The 18,553-nt window shown below is 45.9% G+C and overlaps 3 protein-coding genes across 3 annotated transcripts; 1 reads left to right on the top strand and 2 right to left on the bottom strand.

Moving 5' to 3' along the window:
- Positions 1-93: 93 nt before the first annotated feature.
- On the bottom strand, positions 94-6,781 carry LOC143013925 (circularly permutated Ras protein 1). Its single transcript, XM_076167647.1, has 17 exons — positions 6,534-6,781; positions 5,376-5,492; positions 5,179-5,265; positions 4,964-5,049; positions 4,701-4,874; positions 4,505-4,549; positions 4,207-4,296; positions 3,947-4,098; positions 3,747-3,828; positions 3,439-3,575; positions 3,021-3,105; positions 2,340-2,446; positions 1,952-2,064; positions 1,723-1,834; positions 1,258-1,398; positions 850-943; positions 94-614 (listed from the first exon to the last, which is right to left on the bottom strand). Exons 1-17 carry the CDS (start codon positions 6,589-6,591, stop codon positions 486-488), a joined length of 1,809 nt encoding a protein of 602 aa, XP_076023762.1. The 5' UTR covers positions 6,592-6,781; the 3' UTR covers positions 94-485.
- A 542-nt stretch (positions 6,782-7,323) lies between these two features.
- On the bottom strand, positions 7,324-12,218 carry tkfc (triokinase/FMN cyclase). Its single transcript, XM_076167674.1, has 17 exons — positions 12,147-12,218; positions 11,620-11,809; positions 11,420-11,524; positions 10,921-11,108; positions 10,770-10,848; positions 10,593-10,682; positions 10,407-10,441; positions 10,236-10,320; positions 10,025-10,114; positions 9,688-9,804; positions 9,417-9,536; positions 9,132-9,269; positions 8,896-9,002; positions 8,688-8,794; positions 8,177-8,210; positions 8,001-8,093; positions 7,324-7,883 (listed from the first exon to the last, which is right to left on the bottom strand). Exons 1-17 carry the CDS (start codon positions 12,150-12,152, stop codon positions 7,725-7,727), a joined length of 1,743 nt encoding a protein of 580 aa, XP_076023789.1. The 5' UTR covers positions 12,153-12,218; the 3' UTR covers positions 7,324-7,724.
- Positions 12,219-12,766: 548 nt separating this feature from the next.
- On the top strand, positions 12,767-18,538 carry LOC143013921 (exocyst complex component 6B-like; the record flags this gene model as incomplete). The annotated part of the gene is made up of 5 exons (XM_076167644.1): positions 12,767-13,005; positions 17,699-17,864; positions 17,994-18,041; positions 18,131-18,221; positions 18,493-18,538. Coding segments are annotated over exons 1-5 (440 nt in total), but the record flags the coding sequence as incomplete, so codon positions are not given.
- Positions 18,539-18,553: the final 15 nt, after the last annotated feature.

Raw genomic sequence — 18,553 nt, 5'->3', positions numbered from 1 at the left:
CTAATGACAGGATTCATCTCTCCCAAAAGGTAAGTGATGAAACTTCCTGATGTATTAAAGAGTTCGAAAGACAAACCATAATGTACACCAGGCAATGGCTCACACTGATTTCCTTCATTTGTTTAATTTTGCACATTTTGAGATAAGATGATGAATCTAGAAACTGCTCCAACTCCACCATAATGTTTATGTCTTCATTGTGGCAGGTTCAGAAGTTATTGACAACATTTCAGGACTACCATTTGATTTGGTTACAGTAGACTTCAGTCATTCATGAGACTCAGGACTTCCTGAGGATGCCCGCTCATATTTGGCAGCCAATAGTGACAAAAAAAGAAAGAAACATTTTCGTTTAGCTTGTTTCCAGACATTCTACATGCATCTCAATCTCGCTTGCGCAAAATAATAGTTCCTCTCAGAATCTTTCTTTTCCAATCTGTCAGTGGTTTTTATTATTTCCCTTCCCGCTGAATGGTTCTGGCTTTTCACATTCCTTCCATCACTGCCCTTTTCTTCCTGACACTCTGCTTCTGGCTGTCAGGTGTGTTGCCAGTGAGGAAACTGCTCACTCTCTTCATCTGGTACACCACTTTAGCCGCTTCATCAGAGAGAGACTGAAGAGGGAGAGAGAGAGAGAGCAAGAGAGAGGTGTGTGGAAATGCTATTATTGTTATCATCTATTTTTATTTTATTTCATTTATTAATTATGTTGTCTTTTCATTGTTGCATTTCTTTTAGTCTCAGGTAGTTAGGATTATTATTATCCTTAGTAGGTAGGATTATTCACTTCTCGTTGCAGTCGCCAGATATTGACTATTGGCTTCATTTTCTGATAAATCATTTGATAACCTGTGATTCTGTGGTGATGTCATCAAAGATGGTTGCCATGGTTTCCATCCAGTTGCCGTAGACGCTCTCCTCCTCATGGATCGGCCTCTGCTTACTTTGGTTGTCAAAAAGTGTTAATATGAACAAATACACACAACGGACCACTGGTGTTAAATGGAGTCACATGAAAACCCTGAGTCACCACTTTTGACTTGAAGTGACCATGTCCAGGCTTGGTCCAGACATTCTATGGATAAAGGTTTGTGGCAGTTGAAACCAAACAATGACTCACAGTTTAAAAGTTATAGACCAAAATGCAGCAATGGTAATTGCAACGCCACCATCAGACCAACTAACTTTTTTTTTGTCAAATTAGCTGTAAAATGCGCCATTTTGCAGTCATTGCTACATTTACAGAGAAAGAAGTACCTGATGTCTTTGAGCAACTCCTGTTGAGCTTTCAGTTGCCTCTGTGCTTCCTGGACTCGACCCTCCATGGTTAAACTAGCACAAAGTTGGGCACAGTGGACGCCCAAGACCGCCATGTTAAGATTACCAGCCCCAATCTGACTAAAGACAGACAGATGGGGAGACAGGAAGTGGACAGAGAGACAAAGAAATAAGCCGCTACACCTCAGCTGGATCACAAAAAGATGACTTGCAGACGGCAATGCATGTGGCCTTTATTTTCTATTTTTGACAGCTCGCGCTTGCATGGAAGAGAAAGTTCCTGCCCAGCTTCAGGTCCGACACACACCTACTATTTCTCATTCTGGGTCAAACACACTGCCATGCGGACAGTTTGTGTGTGGGGGAGCACCAGGTCAGCACATTGGGACACAGAGCTTCATTAATCTGTTTCTCACTTCAGGCTGCTCGGCATGCTGTGTTTACCTGCAGGTAGTAACTGGTCGTTGCTCCGTGATGATGCGTGTCGCTGTCTGCTGGTCTCTGGTCTTGAATCTCAGTTGAAGCTGAAATGGAAGTTTGCCCCTTCGGAGAAAACCTTTCGTACATGAAGGTAAATTAATATTTTGTTGTGTTAACCATTGGTTTGTTTGTGGTTTACATGTTAAAAAGACAAAAACAGATTTTGACTAAGACCGTTTTGCTTTGGCCTTACCCTCCATAAATTCTGATTTGACAGCAAATTGGACGGTGATCTGAGCCCCTTCTGTCACGTTCCCGATATGTTTCACCAGTTTGTGACCGCTGTCATTCCCGTGGGGAAAATACCTGCAGACCAAGATAGAGTTTCCCAATAAGACATACAAATGCTTAAACACAGATATGCATATGTGAATGAAGAGGGTACCACATTTTTTACGTCTTGCCACTGTTTTGGAGCTGACTATTGTCAGCCATGAGGAAGTACAGAAAAATGTGCTGCCTTTCGTGACACCTGATGGCACCACCCACCTTTTTTCATGGATAATTCTGGCATCATCACTATTAAATCATTAAAAGGCAATGTGAAATCTGTACCTAAAGAGTATTTTAGCTACACTCACACTCCTTCAGCAGCGAGCAGCGTTGCCGTGACACTTGTCGCAAGGACATTGTCAATTGACGCAGACTGGATCTCGGATGCCACTGTACCGATGTTGACGATGTTCACCTGTGCAGGCATTCAGAAAGTGAACAAATGCGTCACAAGGGGAAGCACCTAGCTGTAAAGCCAGGTGGGGCCCTGTTCTGCAAAGCACATTGAAAGACATGAATTAAGAGGATTGGTTTGTTTTTAGGACATTCCATAGATTTCAAGCTTACCAAATGTCACCTAGCAAACTGTGAGAGAGTCAGAGAAACCCATTCATGACTGGATGGTGCCTGATGGTGGTGCTGTAATTGTCACTTGGCCACTGAATCAAAGTCACTGAAGTCCCTGAATCAAAACTCTTTTTTTTCTGTGATTTTATTTGGGTCTATCCACATGTAGGCCACGCCCATTTTTCCCACATCTCTCAAATTTTGGGTCAATTATCGAATGGACCAAGCTAAATGATCATTTAAGCTTTGTGTTTAATATTTGTTTACAGGTTTTTTTTGCAATAATCGCTGGGCGTGGCTTGATCTCGATTATTAACCTGTTAAATGTCATTACTGAGAGGTGGTAGCGGTTATTGGAGGACTAATTTGCCTTGGCGAAGTATGAGCTCTCCTTCTGTTATTGTATTGTGTGTGTCCCTCACCCTCCCTCCAGTCGTGTCAGCCAGCCGCCCAACTTCGGCCAGTCGACAGTCCATCCCCTCAAAGGTCATCACTGACACTATGACCCTGAGAGAGAGAGAGAGGTATTTTTTAGAAGTCTGTTTTCTGTAGAGCAGTGGTTCTCAAACTGTGGTACGCGGGCTCCCTGTAAGTGGTACGTGGACCAATCAAATAAAAATATCGGAAATGCGACTTAAAATAAGTTGAGCCGGTGCCAGCACACTTGCCGGTGCCGGCGCCGGGAACCACTGAGAACCACTGCTGTATTTTAACATCGGCCATAGTGGTGGTACTTGGAGAGCCAAACATTTTCTGAGGTGGTACCTGATGTAAAAAGTTTGAGAACCACTGCTGTAGAGTGATTTGCCTTGGTGTGTGTGTGTGTGTGTCTGTCCTCACCCGCTGTCTGCTGCCTGCTGAGCCACCTCTTTGTAGAAATGTGAATGTGAATGTGACTGGGGAGAGGAGGAAAGAGGGAGTTCTTGATCCATCTCACCCAGTCCGATGTTGGCCCTGCCGTCAGTGCACAGTACCACCTACGGAACTCACACAAATTTAGAAAGGGCATTACCCAGAAGTCTCCTTACTGTATTCCGTACTCGTGCAAAAATTATTGTGTCTAAAACTCTATACTGGTGCGATTTGTGCCATCATCTTTCGGTTCATTTCTGACATTTGATACAGTAATGTGAGTCATGTATGCCCACCTTTGACCCAGGATACCTTGATGCCATGGCAACTGAGGCCAACACAGCAGGACCGAGAGATGTAGCCCCGTCTTCCTTGAGACTTAATGTATACAAAGACAAAGCATCTGAAATAAGTCACCACTGTCCTGTTTATGATATGTGCCCATGCATTGAGTCATGAGAGTGAGATGTGACGTGTACAGGCTGGCTATCATTACTCTTTGACTCTCTGTAATATCTGGGCGTAGGTCTCAGAGATGCAGTGCGGGACTTGGTAAGCCACGCCCTGTTGCCATATGTGGTTGTAGTCGACCAAAGCCCAATCCCTCAGAGTGAAGGGAGTGCTGGTGCCGTCACCGTATATCACCACCTGTGAAAGGGACCGAGAGAAGCTTTGTAGAAAATTCTCTTTGAATTCATAGTGATATTTTATTTCAATTCACATCCCCCTCTTCTTCCTCGCCCTCCGACTTCCTACCTCATTGTTGAAGGTCACCAGTGCCACTCGCCTGCCTGGGGTTTGTTGGAGCAGCGATGTCAGCGCACTCTGGAGGGCATCCTGGATACCCTTGGCAATGCAACACAACAGCAGTCATAGATAGATAGATAGATAGATAGATACAGTACATAGATAGATAGATAGATAGATAGATAGATAGATAGATAGATAGATACAGTACATAGATAGATAGATAGATAGATAGATAGATAGATAGATAGATAGATAGATAGATAGATAGATAGATAGATAGATAGATAGATAGATAGATAGATACCTCTAATCTGGATATGTACTTTGGAGGTTGTTTGTTTGAAGTCACCTAAACAAAATAAATCACGTGAGAAAAATATTAACATTAAATCAATATTGTTATTATCTGTGTGTGTGTGTGTGTGTGTGTGTGTGTGTGTGTGTGTGTGTGTGTGTGTGTGTGTGTGTGTGTATGCAATGTGTGTATAAGGCACACACACCTCGGTGGTGACGCCCATGCTGCCTGAGGTGTCCACACAGAAGACGACCAGTCTGTCCTCCAGGTTCTGGTAGTCATCATCACTCTGGCTCGGCAGGTACAGGACGTCGCTACACAGTGAATGCAGACTAACACACACAGCGTTCTCATTTCCGCAAAACTCACACACCCACACCTGCAGGCGGGAAAAAGGAGAAGGATTAGTTTTGTCTGATTTGTACCCAAATTCATTGATTCCAGAGAGTAAGAGAGCTCACAACTCACATTCCTCTGTGCAAAGCTCTGAGATGACAACGCCGCATCACATTTCCCACAATTCACCTGCTTTTGAAAGCTATCCAGGCATGAGGCTGGGCAGAGGACAGGGAAAGAAGTAGTTTGTAAATGTGCGTGTACGTGTTTGTGTGTGTGTGTTTGTGCACACGCGTGTGTTTGTGTGTTTGTGTGTGTGTGTGTGTGTGTGTGTGTGTGTGTGTCACCTTGACTCATGTCCACCAGTTTACCGACACAGAGAGAGACCACATTTACATCAGGCTTCGGTCTGCTTTCACCTTCCAGCTTGTGACCTGGAAAATAAAAGCAATGGAGGAAAAGAAAGGATGAGAGAATGAGAGAGAGAGAGAAAAAGACAGAGAGAGAGAGAGAGAGAGAGGGAGAGAGAGAGAGAGAGATTTACCTCTGGGTGGCAGAGGAGGAGGGACTGAGGGTGAAGAGGGGAGGAGAGGAGGGAAGGATGTGGGGCGAGGCGGTGGTTTGGGGTGTTTCAGCCGGCGTGGAGGCAGAGGAGGGGGGCCTGAGAGAGAGAGAGAGAGAGAGAGAGAGAGAGAGCAGGTGTGTTGTTTACATTCATTTCTGAGGCATGCGGTTGATTGCTGATAGTGATCAGGTGTGAGACAAACTGCTGTTGTGATGAATCTGTAGCAGCTTTCGTTTGTGTGTTCTGTTCAGTTCAGTGTCAAACGAGACTCAAACACATCAATGAAAATCACTGCACTTTATCGAGAAACTCAGCCCTGTGTGAACTCATTTGTCCTACGAGGCAGCACTGTGTGTGTCGCCACGTGATTTCCCTCCAAAGCGTCTGCTTCAATCTGCTTCTCTTGCATTTGCAGGCACACACACACACACACACACACACACACACACACACACACACACACACACATGCAGCGCCTACTTTATATGTTTCCTGTTATTTCACGGCAATACCCTTGAGAATGTGTTGATCACCCCACACTGCAGAGAAAAACAACAGCTTTGACACAGTTTGACCTTTATATATGATGTGTGTGTGTGAGAGAGAGAGAGAGGGAGAGGGAGAGGGAGAGGCAGTGAGAGAGAGAGAGAGAGAGAGAGCGCGATGCACCTGCTCAGCCAGTGCATTACAATACTGGTTCTTTGTAACAGAAGCACTGGTGTATGCTGGGAAAATGAATTCATTCAAACAGGTTCATGGCACTAAATAGCTAAATCGAGATACAATCAATTCATTGAAATGCATAAAAGCCATGATCAAATATGAGTAAGTGACATTTTATGTTTTGGAACAGCGTTCGGCTTAAAGTATCAGGGTGAGGGCTGAACTCTGTAACTCACAGCAGCTCGTACTTCCACCATACCATACTCCTCATCCAGAACTTATCAGTCTACCCATGTAACCTGCAGTCAGACCCTCACTGAATTTCAGAGGATCTGTATGTTAAAGAACCCTCATTACACACCAGAATGGGGGCTCGTGAACCTTTCAAGGTTCCATGAGGAACATTGTGAAAAACAATGATACATTGTGAAAATTTTCAAAAAACAACAAACAAAAGAATAATGGAACGCTCACCTTCCCCTGTCTCATCGGGTCTCCAGTTGCATACAACATGGCTGCAAGCAAACTCCATCTGAGACCTCCACACACACACGCACACACAGAATAGTGCTCTTGTAGGCTATTATTATTAGTCAGAACATAAGAACTAACCAACGCTCATCAGAAAGAACTACGAAGTGGGTGCGATATTAACTTCCTGAAGTTTTCAGATTGTGTGTCACCATGGCAACCACTGAGGCATTGCTCTGCAAATTACAGCTGGTTTACAGATGGCTGAGTAAAACCAAGAAAGCAGACGTTTCCTGCTGAAACAACACAGGTGAACGAAGCACACCCGCACGTCTGATGGCTCAACATGTATAGTCCACACACACACACACTTTAGTAAATATTAATATGATTATAATAAACACCTAAACAAACATGTGGAGATGCCAAATAAGGGAGGTCACCACAGGGGGTCCCACATGTCCAATGCTGCTCAATCAGAAAGTCTGCAAATTCTAAAAGTTTTACATTAAATATAATGTTAAAGATTAGTTTTGAATGCTTAAACCATGACACACACACACACACACACACACACACACACGGGAGGTCTGTGCATAGTACCAGTGCCAAAATTGAAAGTGCAACACATTTCTCAAGTGTGTTCAAAGTTTAAACCGCCACATTGTGTGTGTGTATGTTTGTGTGTGTCAGTGCCAGGAAGTCAGGAAGTCAATGCATGGCTGTTGAAATGAAAGTAGAAAGAGAGGCTCCCTAATACAGGTTATCTTTAATGTAGAACATGAGAGAAAGCCAGTTTTTAACAGTTTAATGAATCTACCAAAGATCTTACAAAGTGGAATACAAACAACATTGAAATGCACAAAATACATCAAATCAATGCAAGATGAGAACCACTGTTTAATCCAAAAGTGCATTTATCTCTCTAAAACAGTGATTACACATTATTATTCTTTCAGACAGAAGTGACAGGGTTGATTTCTTATTATGTTATGTATGTGACTGATATTGTAACTTTAATCAATTAATACATTTTTTGCCTGATTGACACCTTACGCCAGTGGGTCCAGCTCAGTGTCAATGCGTTTAGGTCAAAGTGCAGTCATCTTCGTTGTGTTTTTGTAAGGTAATCATTGTGTGCTAATTCTGTTCCATACTCCTAGATCTTAAATCATCTTCATCCTGATTGGTGCATCACTTCTGCCTCTCCAGTGACTCCAGAACGGCTTTGAAGATGGCCGCTACAGCTACAGCACCTGGGTCAGGTAGGGTGACCCTCTCGGCTGCAATGTAGCTGGCCCGGCCCGCCCTCGCTATGAGGTCACGGGTTGACTCCGCCCCCGAAGCCGCTTTCTAGGGGGAGAGGGAGAGGGAGAGGGAGAGAGAGAGCGAGAGGGAGAGAAGCCAGGTACACCATCAGCTTTTCACCACCTTGTGGCACTGCTGATCCTAGTAGGTGTGTTGCTGTACCTGCACAGCAGCCTGCATGATCGCCATCTCTCCACCAGGGGGCACAGTGGTCAGCTTCATCAGCTCATCCACTGCAGGACACAAAGCATCCAACTAGAGAGAGAGAAAAAGACAAAGTAAAAATACAGTCTACTAGGACTATCCGGTACCTCAGAGAAAAGACCTTCCTGTCCTACCATGGTTCTGTCTCCAGGGTCGGCACCACCGTATCTGGAGGGGGAAGGGGGACATCACAGACAGTTAAGAAGAGCTTTCCACAATCTATGCTGAAGATGTTTCAACATGAGGGAAAATTATGCGCTTATTCCAGGTGTAACAAATAACAACAAAATAGATAACATAAAGAAACAACTGCAGCTGGTAAATTCTGCTACACACACACCCACCCACCCACCCACCCACCCACCCACCCACCCACACACACACACACACACACACACACACACACACACACACACACACACACACACACACACACACACACACACACACACACACACACACACACACACACACACACACACACACACAGTAAGAGCCAATTCACTTTTCTTCCTATCTGAACTCACTCTCTGCGACCCAAAGCTTGAGTGATACATACAGCACACACACACATTACATTACATTACGATCATTTAGCAGACGCTTTTATCCAAAGCGACTTACAATAAGTAATCCAACCCCTACCTCCTCATTGCCTGTGTCCCAGCATGCATTGCACTGGCCCAGGCGGCCGGGTTGTTCCTCCCTTCAGTCACATGACCAGCCGCCGCTGTCAGGAACAGACTGTACAACTGAAAGACACAGGAAGAGTGTGTGTGTGTATGAGCGTGTGAGAGAGAGCAAAGATGTGAAACATTGAAACCCGAATTATCAAACAAACTATGACACTTACCGCCCCTGACGACCCGCCCATCCTCTCCTGCACCAATCCAGCCAGGACTGACAGCAGTTGCCCTGGGCAACCAGGGACTGCATGACCCTGGAGCCATTCCTGAATGGCTGAGCGAGGAATTAGATGCAATTATTTCTGATTAACATTGTCATCACACTGTATTTATGGCTCATAATGATCATTTTCTGACCAATTTTTGCCAAAAAAAACCTTTCACGTTAGACTTTGTTTCTCACCTTTAGCAGCCTGCATGTGAGTGTTTCCGCAATCTCCGTCCCCTGCAGCTCGATCCAGGGCGTTTAATTCCTCCTGTTTTTCTCGCAGCGTTGAGCAGACGTTCCCTAACGCTTCACGCATCACATGACTCAGAGGCCCTGACGGACCAAACATAGGACCAAGACAAAGGTTCAACATTCTGCCACCAAATTGTTGTCATAACAATCAGTATGGCTGTTGTTTACCATCAATGAGCGGTTTACTGTTGGTTTAATATTAGCATGTTGCAGTGGTGTGTAATTAACCTTCAGCGTGTGTGTCGTCCTGAGGCCGCATGTCCATGGTTGGAGGGTCCGTCACATAGTTGCGTCCACTCACGCACACACTGCTGAGATTAGGCCAGGCAGGGGCGCTGGTCTTAGCATCTGGACAGGATAAAGGAGGTAAAAGAGTGTGTGTCTCGTTTATGTGTTGTATAAATATGTGTGTGTGTGTGTGTGTGTGTGTGTGTGTATGTGTGTATGTGTGTGTGTGTGTGTGTGTGTGTGTATGTGTGTGTGTGTGGTGTGTTCCCACCAAACAATCTCAGTATTTCCTGGTCGGCCTTCATCAGGGTCAGCGACACTCCTGCCATCTCCAACGACGTCATGAACGACCCCGACATCACCCTGGCAACCGCCATGCCGCGATTCTCTGTAACCGTGGAGACCATCAGTGTCAGAAAGCATCATCCTCCGAGCACATATTGTTGGTGTCTTGCACTACACACACACACACACACACACACACACACACACACACACACACACACACACACACACACACACACACACACACACACACACACACACACACACACACACACACACACACACACACACACACACACACACACACACACACACATACGTACCCAGACAGGTGATGGCAGCTCTGGTTACCACAGCCATCTCCAAACAAGACAGAGCCCCAAGGTTGTTCACACACACAACCACAGTGTCTCCTGTGGGAAGGATGAAAGATCAAAGAGTCACACAAAAGTCCAGATCAATCCATCCATCCACCCACCCACCCACACCCCCACCCACACACACACACACACACACACACACACTCAGGAGGACCTGGCTTCAGTGGTAGATGTGATTGGCTGTCAGGGTTGGTCATGTGATCCATCATGGTTTTCACCACTTCATCTGCAGATGCCACCTGACAGGATGAACGAATGAAACATATAAAAACAAACGGATGCACAGACGGAATCACACGAAAGCCATTTTTTGAACTTGAGTCACCTTTGACCTTTTGATGCCAGGTTCACCGTGGATTCCTAAAGACAGAGGACAGAAAACAGTCAACAGTCCACGTTTAGAGATCAATCTTTTTTTTTAGTCTGCGACATAACAAAATGTCCCTCCTGCTTCTCCTCCTCCTCCTCCTTCTCATCCACTCTCCATCTTCCTCTCATCGTCTCCTCTCACCCAGTCCCAGCTCCATGTGTCCTGGTGGCAGGTCAAAAGTCGGAAGACAGCCCGGAACGCTGCACGGAGACAGACTCACACCCAGAGTACCTGGAATACAAGCACACACACATGCAAGCGTGTTGAAAGGTAACCCTGTCGCCACATAGTGTAAAGGACTTGGGGAAGGAGACTCACCAATCCCCTTCATCACTCCCATCATCTTCCCAACTATCTGGTCCAGTGAGCAGCCTTCTTCTGCTAAAGCACCTGCCAACTGATGGACAAAGTGTAGATCAGATTTTCCTGGAACTCCTGATTATTGTGATTTCCATCCATTGTTGTTTACCTTGTGTACAAAGACGGTGCCGCATAGGCCCCTCCTCCCCGCCTTACTGGGCTGATCAAAGGCACAGTCCTCGGCAACTATCACCATGTCAACAGCCACGCCATGGTTCCGGGCCTGCTCAGCAGCTAGTCCAAAGTTGAGGCGATCGCCGGTGTAGTTCTTCACCACGAGGAGGACCCCAGAGGCTCCTGGGGGGCGGGGGTGGGGGCGGGCAGGTATGATATAGATTATTGATATGATATAGATAATTTGTCCCGTTGAGATTCTAATTGTTAGGACAGATGACATCATCAAAATGTTTTTTTTGGGAGTTAAACTTAAGCCACATTCACACACAGGTTTGTGTATGTCTGAGCAATGATGTGAAGGTGGATGGTTTGGTACATGGTATAATACCACACACACACACACACACCACACACACACACACACACAGACACAGACACAGACACAGACACAGACACAGACACACACGGACACAGACACAAACAGACAGTACCTGCTTTGTGCAGACTGAGAATGGCAGCCAGGATGCTGGCAGGAGGAGGAGACGCAAACACTCCTCCTGCTACGGCTGCTGACAACATACCACTGCCAATATAACCTGGAAACACAGAGTAAAACACAAGGAGTTAAGACATGATTAAAAGTACTGCGAGGAAAAGAATTGCAATCACTTGGGATCATAATTAGTCGTACCACCGTGCGCTGGCTCATGTCCCGACCCCCCTCCTGACAGCAGGGCCACTTTGCCCTTCAGGTTGTCTGTGTCTGAGCGGAGCACGACTCTGTGGCTCCTCAGCAGAGAGAGGCCCCCGCTGGCCCTGACCAGGCCGCACAGAGCCTCGTCCACACAGCCGTCCACTGAGTTTATCAGCTTCCTCTGAGGCTGAGAGACACACGCAGACAGACAGAAACAGGAATAATGGTGTGTGTGTGTGTGTGTTTGTTGGTTGATGAGGTCAGAGGCAGTAATCCTCTTACACAGTTTACATATGCAGCACAATAAACATTTTTGCATACAATGCATAGAATATGACTTTTGCTACTGTGCATTAACTCTTTTATCTCTCTGTGGACTCTGAACTCTTCGGGTAAACCAAAACAAACAGAACCAAGTTACTCTTTCCTCTTCGTCTCAGCACTTTGTTCTCCATCAGACACAGACAATGCTCAGTGCACATCTGCACCGATGTCAACTTTTCACGTTTCAATTCTTTATTTACCTCCATTCTGCACCACGGCTCCTCTTCTCTTCCGACAGCAGATTTGAAGCGACAAAGATCAGGTGCAAAACCACCCGTCTAGAAAATAAAAGCTTATTATTTATCACACCTAGGCTGGTTGCTATGCTGTAGAACAATAGTCAACACCCCGGCATACAGCAGACCATCATCTTATTACATATGTGGTGAAATTAGCATTGTAAAAGGTATAGATGAATACAGTTTCATTCAAATTGAGGGTTGTTGCGCGACAAGGCTTTTATTTTGGAATCTATACCGGAATCCTTAAATTTCCAAAAGAAAATGGGACACCGGACACGCCGACATCTATTTTTCCTGTACATAAAAACAAGAAAAATGTCAACAAAATGTGAGGTAAAAATGAAAGTGCAAGCTATAAATTATATCAAAACAAAATAACAAATTAACTGACATATAAAGGTATTTACAGAAACTTAACTTTTGGTTAATTAATGCTTCAGAGACAACAGAAATACACTTTTTCAGTTCTTTTTATTGTTTAAGATGAAAAAAGATGTTCAATTTCTCCCATGAGACGGCAAAGTACGAGCTGATTTAGACACTAAACTCCGCTCAATCGGGCTGCTCCGTAACACCAAACAAGCCAACCCTCCGGTGTCTCCCTCCATGACGCACGGAGCCCGAGCCAGAACCAGGCAGCCCGTGTAGCTCCGCTCACCTCGCCTCAGCTCAGCTCGGCTCGGCTCGGCTCGGCATACCTTAGCATCGTGCGCACAGCAACATGCAGGATGGCCAGCGTGGAGACAGCCGCCGAACACGAACGAATTCTCCGAGAAATCGAGAGCACTGACACCAACTGCATCGGGCCGACCCTCCGGTAAGACCCCGGCGGCTGCTCCGCTAACGTTAGCACCGCTGAACGCAGCCCGGACCCTCGGCTAGCTCTCTAGTTAGCAACAAACTTTAACACACATGCACCCATTATCGGACAGCTAATCGGCTAACTTTAGCAAACACGAACCTAGTTCGGATTTAGTCTGAGACGAACTCAGACTTCTAGATTGAATCCTAGCTGCGTGTCACGACATAATGATCTTATTGAACTGCGCGTTTTGCAGGTTTATCGCGACGTTTGACATGTTTCCCACACACTTTTTAAGTAACTTTAGCTAACGTCAGCTAGCCATCTCATTGACATTCTGGTCACCCCACTGTTGGAGCTTACAGCGGGAGTCTGCTTGTGTGTGTGCCGCTTGTGTTTGTGAACAGGTGGATGTTGGGTTTGGACCTTTCCCGAATGTTAGCTTTAATGCTTCTAAATGTCAGCAAACATGGTAGAACGTAGCCGCGGTTCCTTCTAATACACCACAGAGAGTCTCAACAGAGCGGGCACTAACTTTCTATCACATAATCACGTCTCATTTTATTTTTGTTATTTATTATTTTTCCTTTTTGTCACGTGACGTCACTATAAACTCGATGGTGCCGGCATTGATTGTGACCTGTTGGGCTGCATAAAGAGCACAGGTGTAACTAATGATATTAAGTAGCTTCTTACAACTGTGTGTGTGTGTTATTCTGCTGACAGAATGTCACTACTCAGCCTGAACAACTCCAGTAAGATAAACAGGTTCCTTATTGGGTTCACATCCCATCCTTCTTCCTGCTCTTCTTCATTCAGCGTTTCTTCAGCAGCAACCTTTATAACAGTTTCAAGGTGCCTTTTTGTTAGTACAAAGATGCTGCAACTGTAACCTAGGTTTGTTTTGACTGCTTTGTGTGGATCGGTGTTTAATTTCAGTCCAAAAAAGTCAGACGTGTGTTTGTTTTGGAAATGGCCTTTGTGCTGTTTGATTGTCCTTCGAAGAAACATCTGGGAAAGAAGAGGAAACAGCAGAGGAACAGAGCTATTGAATCAAAGGGGTGTGTGTGTGTGTGTGCAGGCGCAGAATGATGACCAAAATACATGCGCATGTTTTTTGTTCTGTTTTGACCACTTAGTCGCTCCCACCTCAGACAAATTTCAGCTGACTATTTAAGGTTAATAGTCTACATGCGTGTGTGTCTTTTATCCGCCCTTTCAAGAGGCTGTTGCTCTTTGATTTGACAGCTTTTGGTGACACCACCAGCTGCCACATTCTCCTCCTGAGTGTGTTTGTGTGTTCAAGTGTGTGTCAAGGTGAGCGGCGCAGGCAGACAGAAAATAGAGATGATTCACACGCACGCAGGCAGGCAGGCAGACAGAGGGCTACACACACCAGGGTGTGATTGTTCTCTCTTCCAGCCTGCCTGACTGCATCTCAGTATTTCCACTTAATCAGCACACACATCTTTTTAAAATGAATGATTGATTGAATTCGGCCTCATCCAATCCCACCTCGGTCAACTTGGTAACTTTCCTATTTAACCTCTTCTAAAGCCAGGACAAATAGTGTGTGTGTGTGTGTGTGTGTGTGTGTGTATGTTTGTGTGTGTGCGTGTGTGCGCGTGTGTGTGTGTGTGCAGGTTGTGGCTGGCTGCAGCATTCCTCTCTCCCTGACAGCAGAATGACTCAAGATGAATCCGACAGGCACAAGACTGATCAGGCCGCCGACTCCTTCAGGTTACTTCAACCTGCAGCAACGTTCCAGTTTTCCTCTCTGCTAAACGCTCTTGGGCCCATTTTTACACCGTGATTAAACATCCTTGCCCCACTATCCGGACACATTGCCTAGATAATGAGGTCGCACGTTGATGCAAGAGATGATTGGGATGTGTCGGGATGGGCGGAGGGTAGGGCTGAACGATTGATTGATTTTCAATCTAAAGTGCAAATTGTTCAGCCCTAGCAGAGATGAAGATCTGGGTTAAGTTATGTAATTTAGTATTGGAAAATGTACACACACACACACACACACACACACACACACACACACACACACACACACACACACACACACACACACACACACACACACACACAGCGTACAGCCTGGACTCTGGCAGCCGTTGTGTGTGTGCGGCCCCTCAGTCGGCCTGTTTTGCCGAGCTCATTCCAAGGTGTGTTTGCTGGATCGCACAATGTTATCAGCCAGCTCCTGTGTGTGTGTGTGTGTGTGTGTGTGTGTGTGTGTGTGGCACCGCCCTGTGGGCAGCTGGGCGGGTAGGTGAGATGTCATATTTAGCTTTAGATGTAATGACAGGGAGACTTAACTCAAACGCTCATTATGTGGCTTTGTGTCACGGCCTCAAGTTCTCGAACACGAAGAAGAGAGCACAGATACAGGAACACAAAGCACACGATCCGCTCACTCTCTCGTTCTTCTCTTTTCTTCTCGTTCTTCGCCTCTCCTCTGCTTGTTGTGAATAATTTAGCAGTCTAACTAAATGCTGCCTCTTCATCAGAAATGGATTCTACTTGTCGAGACGTTTTGCTCTTCATCAGTCAGGTTTTCGCTGCTCAGGTGGAATTTTCTGACTCGATAAGACATTTAGTGTGTGTGTGTGTGTGTGTGTGTGTGTGAGAGAGAGAGATAGAGAGCGTGTGAGAGAGTGAGTGTGTGAGAGTGTGTGTGAGTGAGCGAAGAGAGGGAGTAACTCGCCACAACTTTGTTTCAGCACACAACACACACACCCTGTTAAGTCATTACGCTTTATTTATGCACACACACACACACACACACACACACACACACACACACACACACACACACACACACACACACACACACACACACACACACACACACACACACACACACACACACAGGGCTTAGTGTCTGTCCGATTAAGATCCCATTTAGCCAGCTGTCAAGCAGTCAGCAACATGTCCCCAAAGACCTTTGCACACACAGCTTTTTGCAGTGAGTCTTTAACCTTCTTGCTCTTACTTGTGTCTGTTCTTGCATGTTTAAATACATCTTTTGTTGTTGGTTGCTTTACCCCGGCGGGCTCTGTGGAGCCGCCGCGGGGCGTTAATGGCCACTGTTGTTTTTTTTTGGTGCATCACTTGTTGACAGCCACACGTGAAGCTGTTGGCTCGCTTGTGGAAGTCCAGGGAAACGGTTTTGTGTATAGCTGCATAAAACGGCTCCCCTAGAAGGGAGAGTCAATGCTGCATTTGTAGGATTTGACTGTATGCTTTTTTTTAGTTGATGTTCATCCACTTTTGCGGCTTACCTGCATCGAGACCAATCACGCATATGTGTGATGGTGAAGCATCGTGGCGTGACAACTTCTTTTTAACTTCATGAAGAAAAGCTTGATGGAAGACAAACAAATAACCTGGGACCTGACAACTGAAATATCTTTTGTAAATGACCGGATTAGTCAGAACTTTAAGCACAAAATATCAGGATTTATGTGATGCAAGTCATGTATGTAACATATTGCGATGTCATTGTGACAAAGATGGAACAGAATGAAAGCCAAAGGTATCACAGTACACTGATTATAAGAGTCTAAGCACCAGGGGTATAAAGGGTTAAAACTAGAGCTTCTCTCTGTCGCTCTATCATGAAATGAAGCTTGAAGTTTCATCATCTTCATCATCCTCCTTCCAACTCAGTGGCAAGCGGTCACCAGCCGCAGTGTGAAATTGCTAATCTTGTCTCAGACGGTCCGGTCGCCGCTGTCAGGAAACTGGCTATTGTTCAGAGGGTTAACAAGGACGCCAAGGAGCCATTTATAACCTATAGCAACGTAGACCAGGCCGAGTACAAACACACAATGTAGAATTAAAGGATTCATTCATTCAAGCATTCATTCATTCATTTAGGAATGATTGAACTATGAATTCTTGTGTTCAGACTCTGACCCAGAGTTTCATTCTTTCCTTTCTGCGTCAATAAACCACTGACTTTAACAAGGAACACTGTTTGTCCAAACGATAGTGTGTGTGTGTGTGTGTGTGTGTGTGTGTGTATTCAAGAGGGCACTTTAGTGGCGTCAGACCTGCTGTCTATTGTACAAGTCTGGCATTTCCTGGTCAACAGGAGGAAGGGGGGGAGGTCGGAGCCACACTCAGGTGTGTGTTTGTTAGAGGGGAAAGAACACGGGAAGTTCTCTGATCAATGCTACAGAGCTGTCTGGTATCCACACACACGCATACACACACACTTGACCTAAATTTGTGTTCAGCGTCTATGATTTAAGGGGTGTTGAAGCCTTGATTGTGGTTTTATAAGTGGGGTTCAGCGTCACCATGGTGATGGAACCTAGACAGAGGAATCCTGTTGATACAGTGTTTTCCATGGAGAGCAGAGTGCCAATGAAGACCGGCAGGCTCAGACTGCTGGCTCGTCTCAATAAGGTCTATTTGTTGTTGTTTCTTGCCGTTTTCCCAGAATGTCCTCAACCGAGGGGCTTTCCCACTGAAGTTGTTGGAAGTGTTCAGTCTGGTGTTGCTGTATATTAGTGCACCGAGGCCCCCCGGTGGACACAAACTGCAGCTGCACCAATCAGGATGTCCTTTTTCTTTCTGGGTTGCTGTGCGTTTAATGGGCAGGAAAACTATGCTCTCTGTTATGTAACATACGACTTTAACGTAACCTGCCCTTCCTTCCTGTGTCCATCCCTCTGTTTGTATCCAGGTCGGTGTACGATGGTCAGGAACATGGCCTGTTCATGGAGAAGCTGGACGCCCGCATCAGGAACCACGACAGGGAGATTGAAAAGATGTGCAACCACCACTTCCAGGGGTTCGTCGACTCCATCACGGAACTGCTGAAAGTGCGCGGGGAGGCCCAGAAGCTGAAGGTAAGGGAGGGGCTGTGGGCGGCGGCCGAGAGAGAGGCGTGTCATTGCAGCGCCACAAGAAATATGGGATATTGGGAACCATCACGATGTAAGGTTGACTTGCTTTTGTCTCTCATTTTTGTCCGTCAGAGTCAGGTGATTGAGACCAACAACCATCTCCAGGATGATGGCAAAGGGGTAAGTAAGCCCACTGCCCAGCCAGGATGCAGGCCGTCCAATCAGCACTCACGTTGCTGAACAGCCTTTTCTTTCCTGTTTTTTCGTAGCTGACCGTCTCCATGGAAGAGTTGAAACTGTGTCGAATGCAGCAGAGAAACATCGCCACCACCATAGACAAACTGACACACTGTCTACCAGGTAACACACACACACACACACACACACACACACACACACACACACACACACACACACACACACACACACACACACACACACACACACACACACACACACACACACACACACACACACACACACCAGCTCTAAGGCCCCATGTGGAGTACCTGTGTAACGGGCAGCGTTCGGCGTTTGCCCCTCGGTTTCAGCGTACAAAGATGTTTCCCATAATGCTTTGCTGCGGTCACACACCTGCGTCACACTCCTTTCTTTGCCTTGTCTTTTGCAGTCCTGGAGATGTACAGCAAACTTCAGGAGCAGATGAGAGCTAAAAGGTGTGTATTTTTTGT

Source organism: Genypterus blacodes, unplaced genomic scaffold (genome assembly GCF_046128005.1).
Source record: "Genypterus blacodes isolate CSIRO-AG114 ecotype Tasmania unplaced genomic scaffold, CSIRO-AGI_Gbla_v1 ptg000168l_1, whole genome shotgun sequence".
Lineage (NCBI taxonomy): Eukaryota > Metazoa > Chordata > Actinopteri > Ophidiiformes > Ophidiidae > Genypterus > Genypterus blacodes.
This window is presented reverse-complemented; position numbering and strand designations above follow the sequence as displayed.

What these genes read in the sequence shown, in the direction of transcription:
- LOC143013925 (XM_076167647.1), bottom strand. Translation starts at nt 6,591, where the DNA reads ATGGAGTTTGCTTGCAGCCATGTTGTATGCAACTGGAGACCCGATGAG. An exon ending in ACTGGTGGACATGAGTCAAG is followed by an intron (nt 5,050 to 5,178) that starts GTGACACACACA and finishes TCCTCTGCCCAG; the next exon opens with CCTCATGCCTGGATAGCTTT. An exon ending in GAGTTGCTCAAAGACATCAG is followed by an intron (nt 944 to 1,257) that starts GTACTTCTTTCT and finishes TGACAACCAAAG; the next exon opens with TAAGCAGAGGCCGATCCATG.
- tkfc (XM_076167674.1), bottom strand. An exon ending in CTGGCATCAAAAGGTCAAAG is followed by an intron (nt 10,321 to 10,406) that starts GTGACTCAAGTT and finishes TCATCCTGTCAG; the next exon opens with GTGGCATCTGCAGATGAAGT. An exon ending in GGGACACAGGCAATGAGGAG is followed by an intron (nt 8,211 to 8,687) that starts GTAGGGGTTGGA and finishes TTCCCCCTCCAG; the next exon opens with ATACGGTGGTGCCGACCCTG.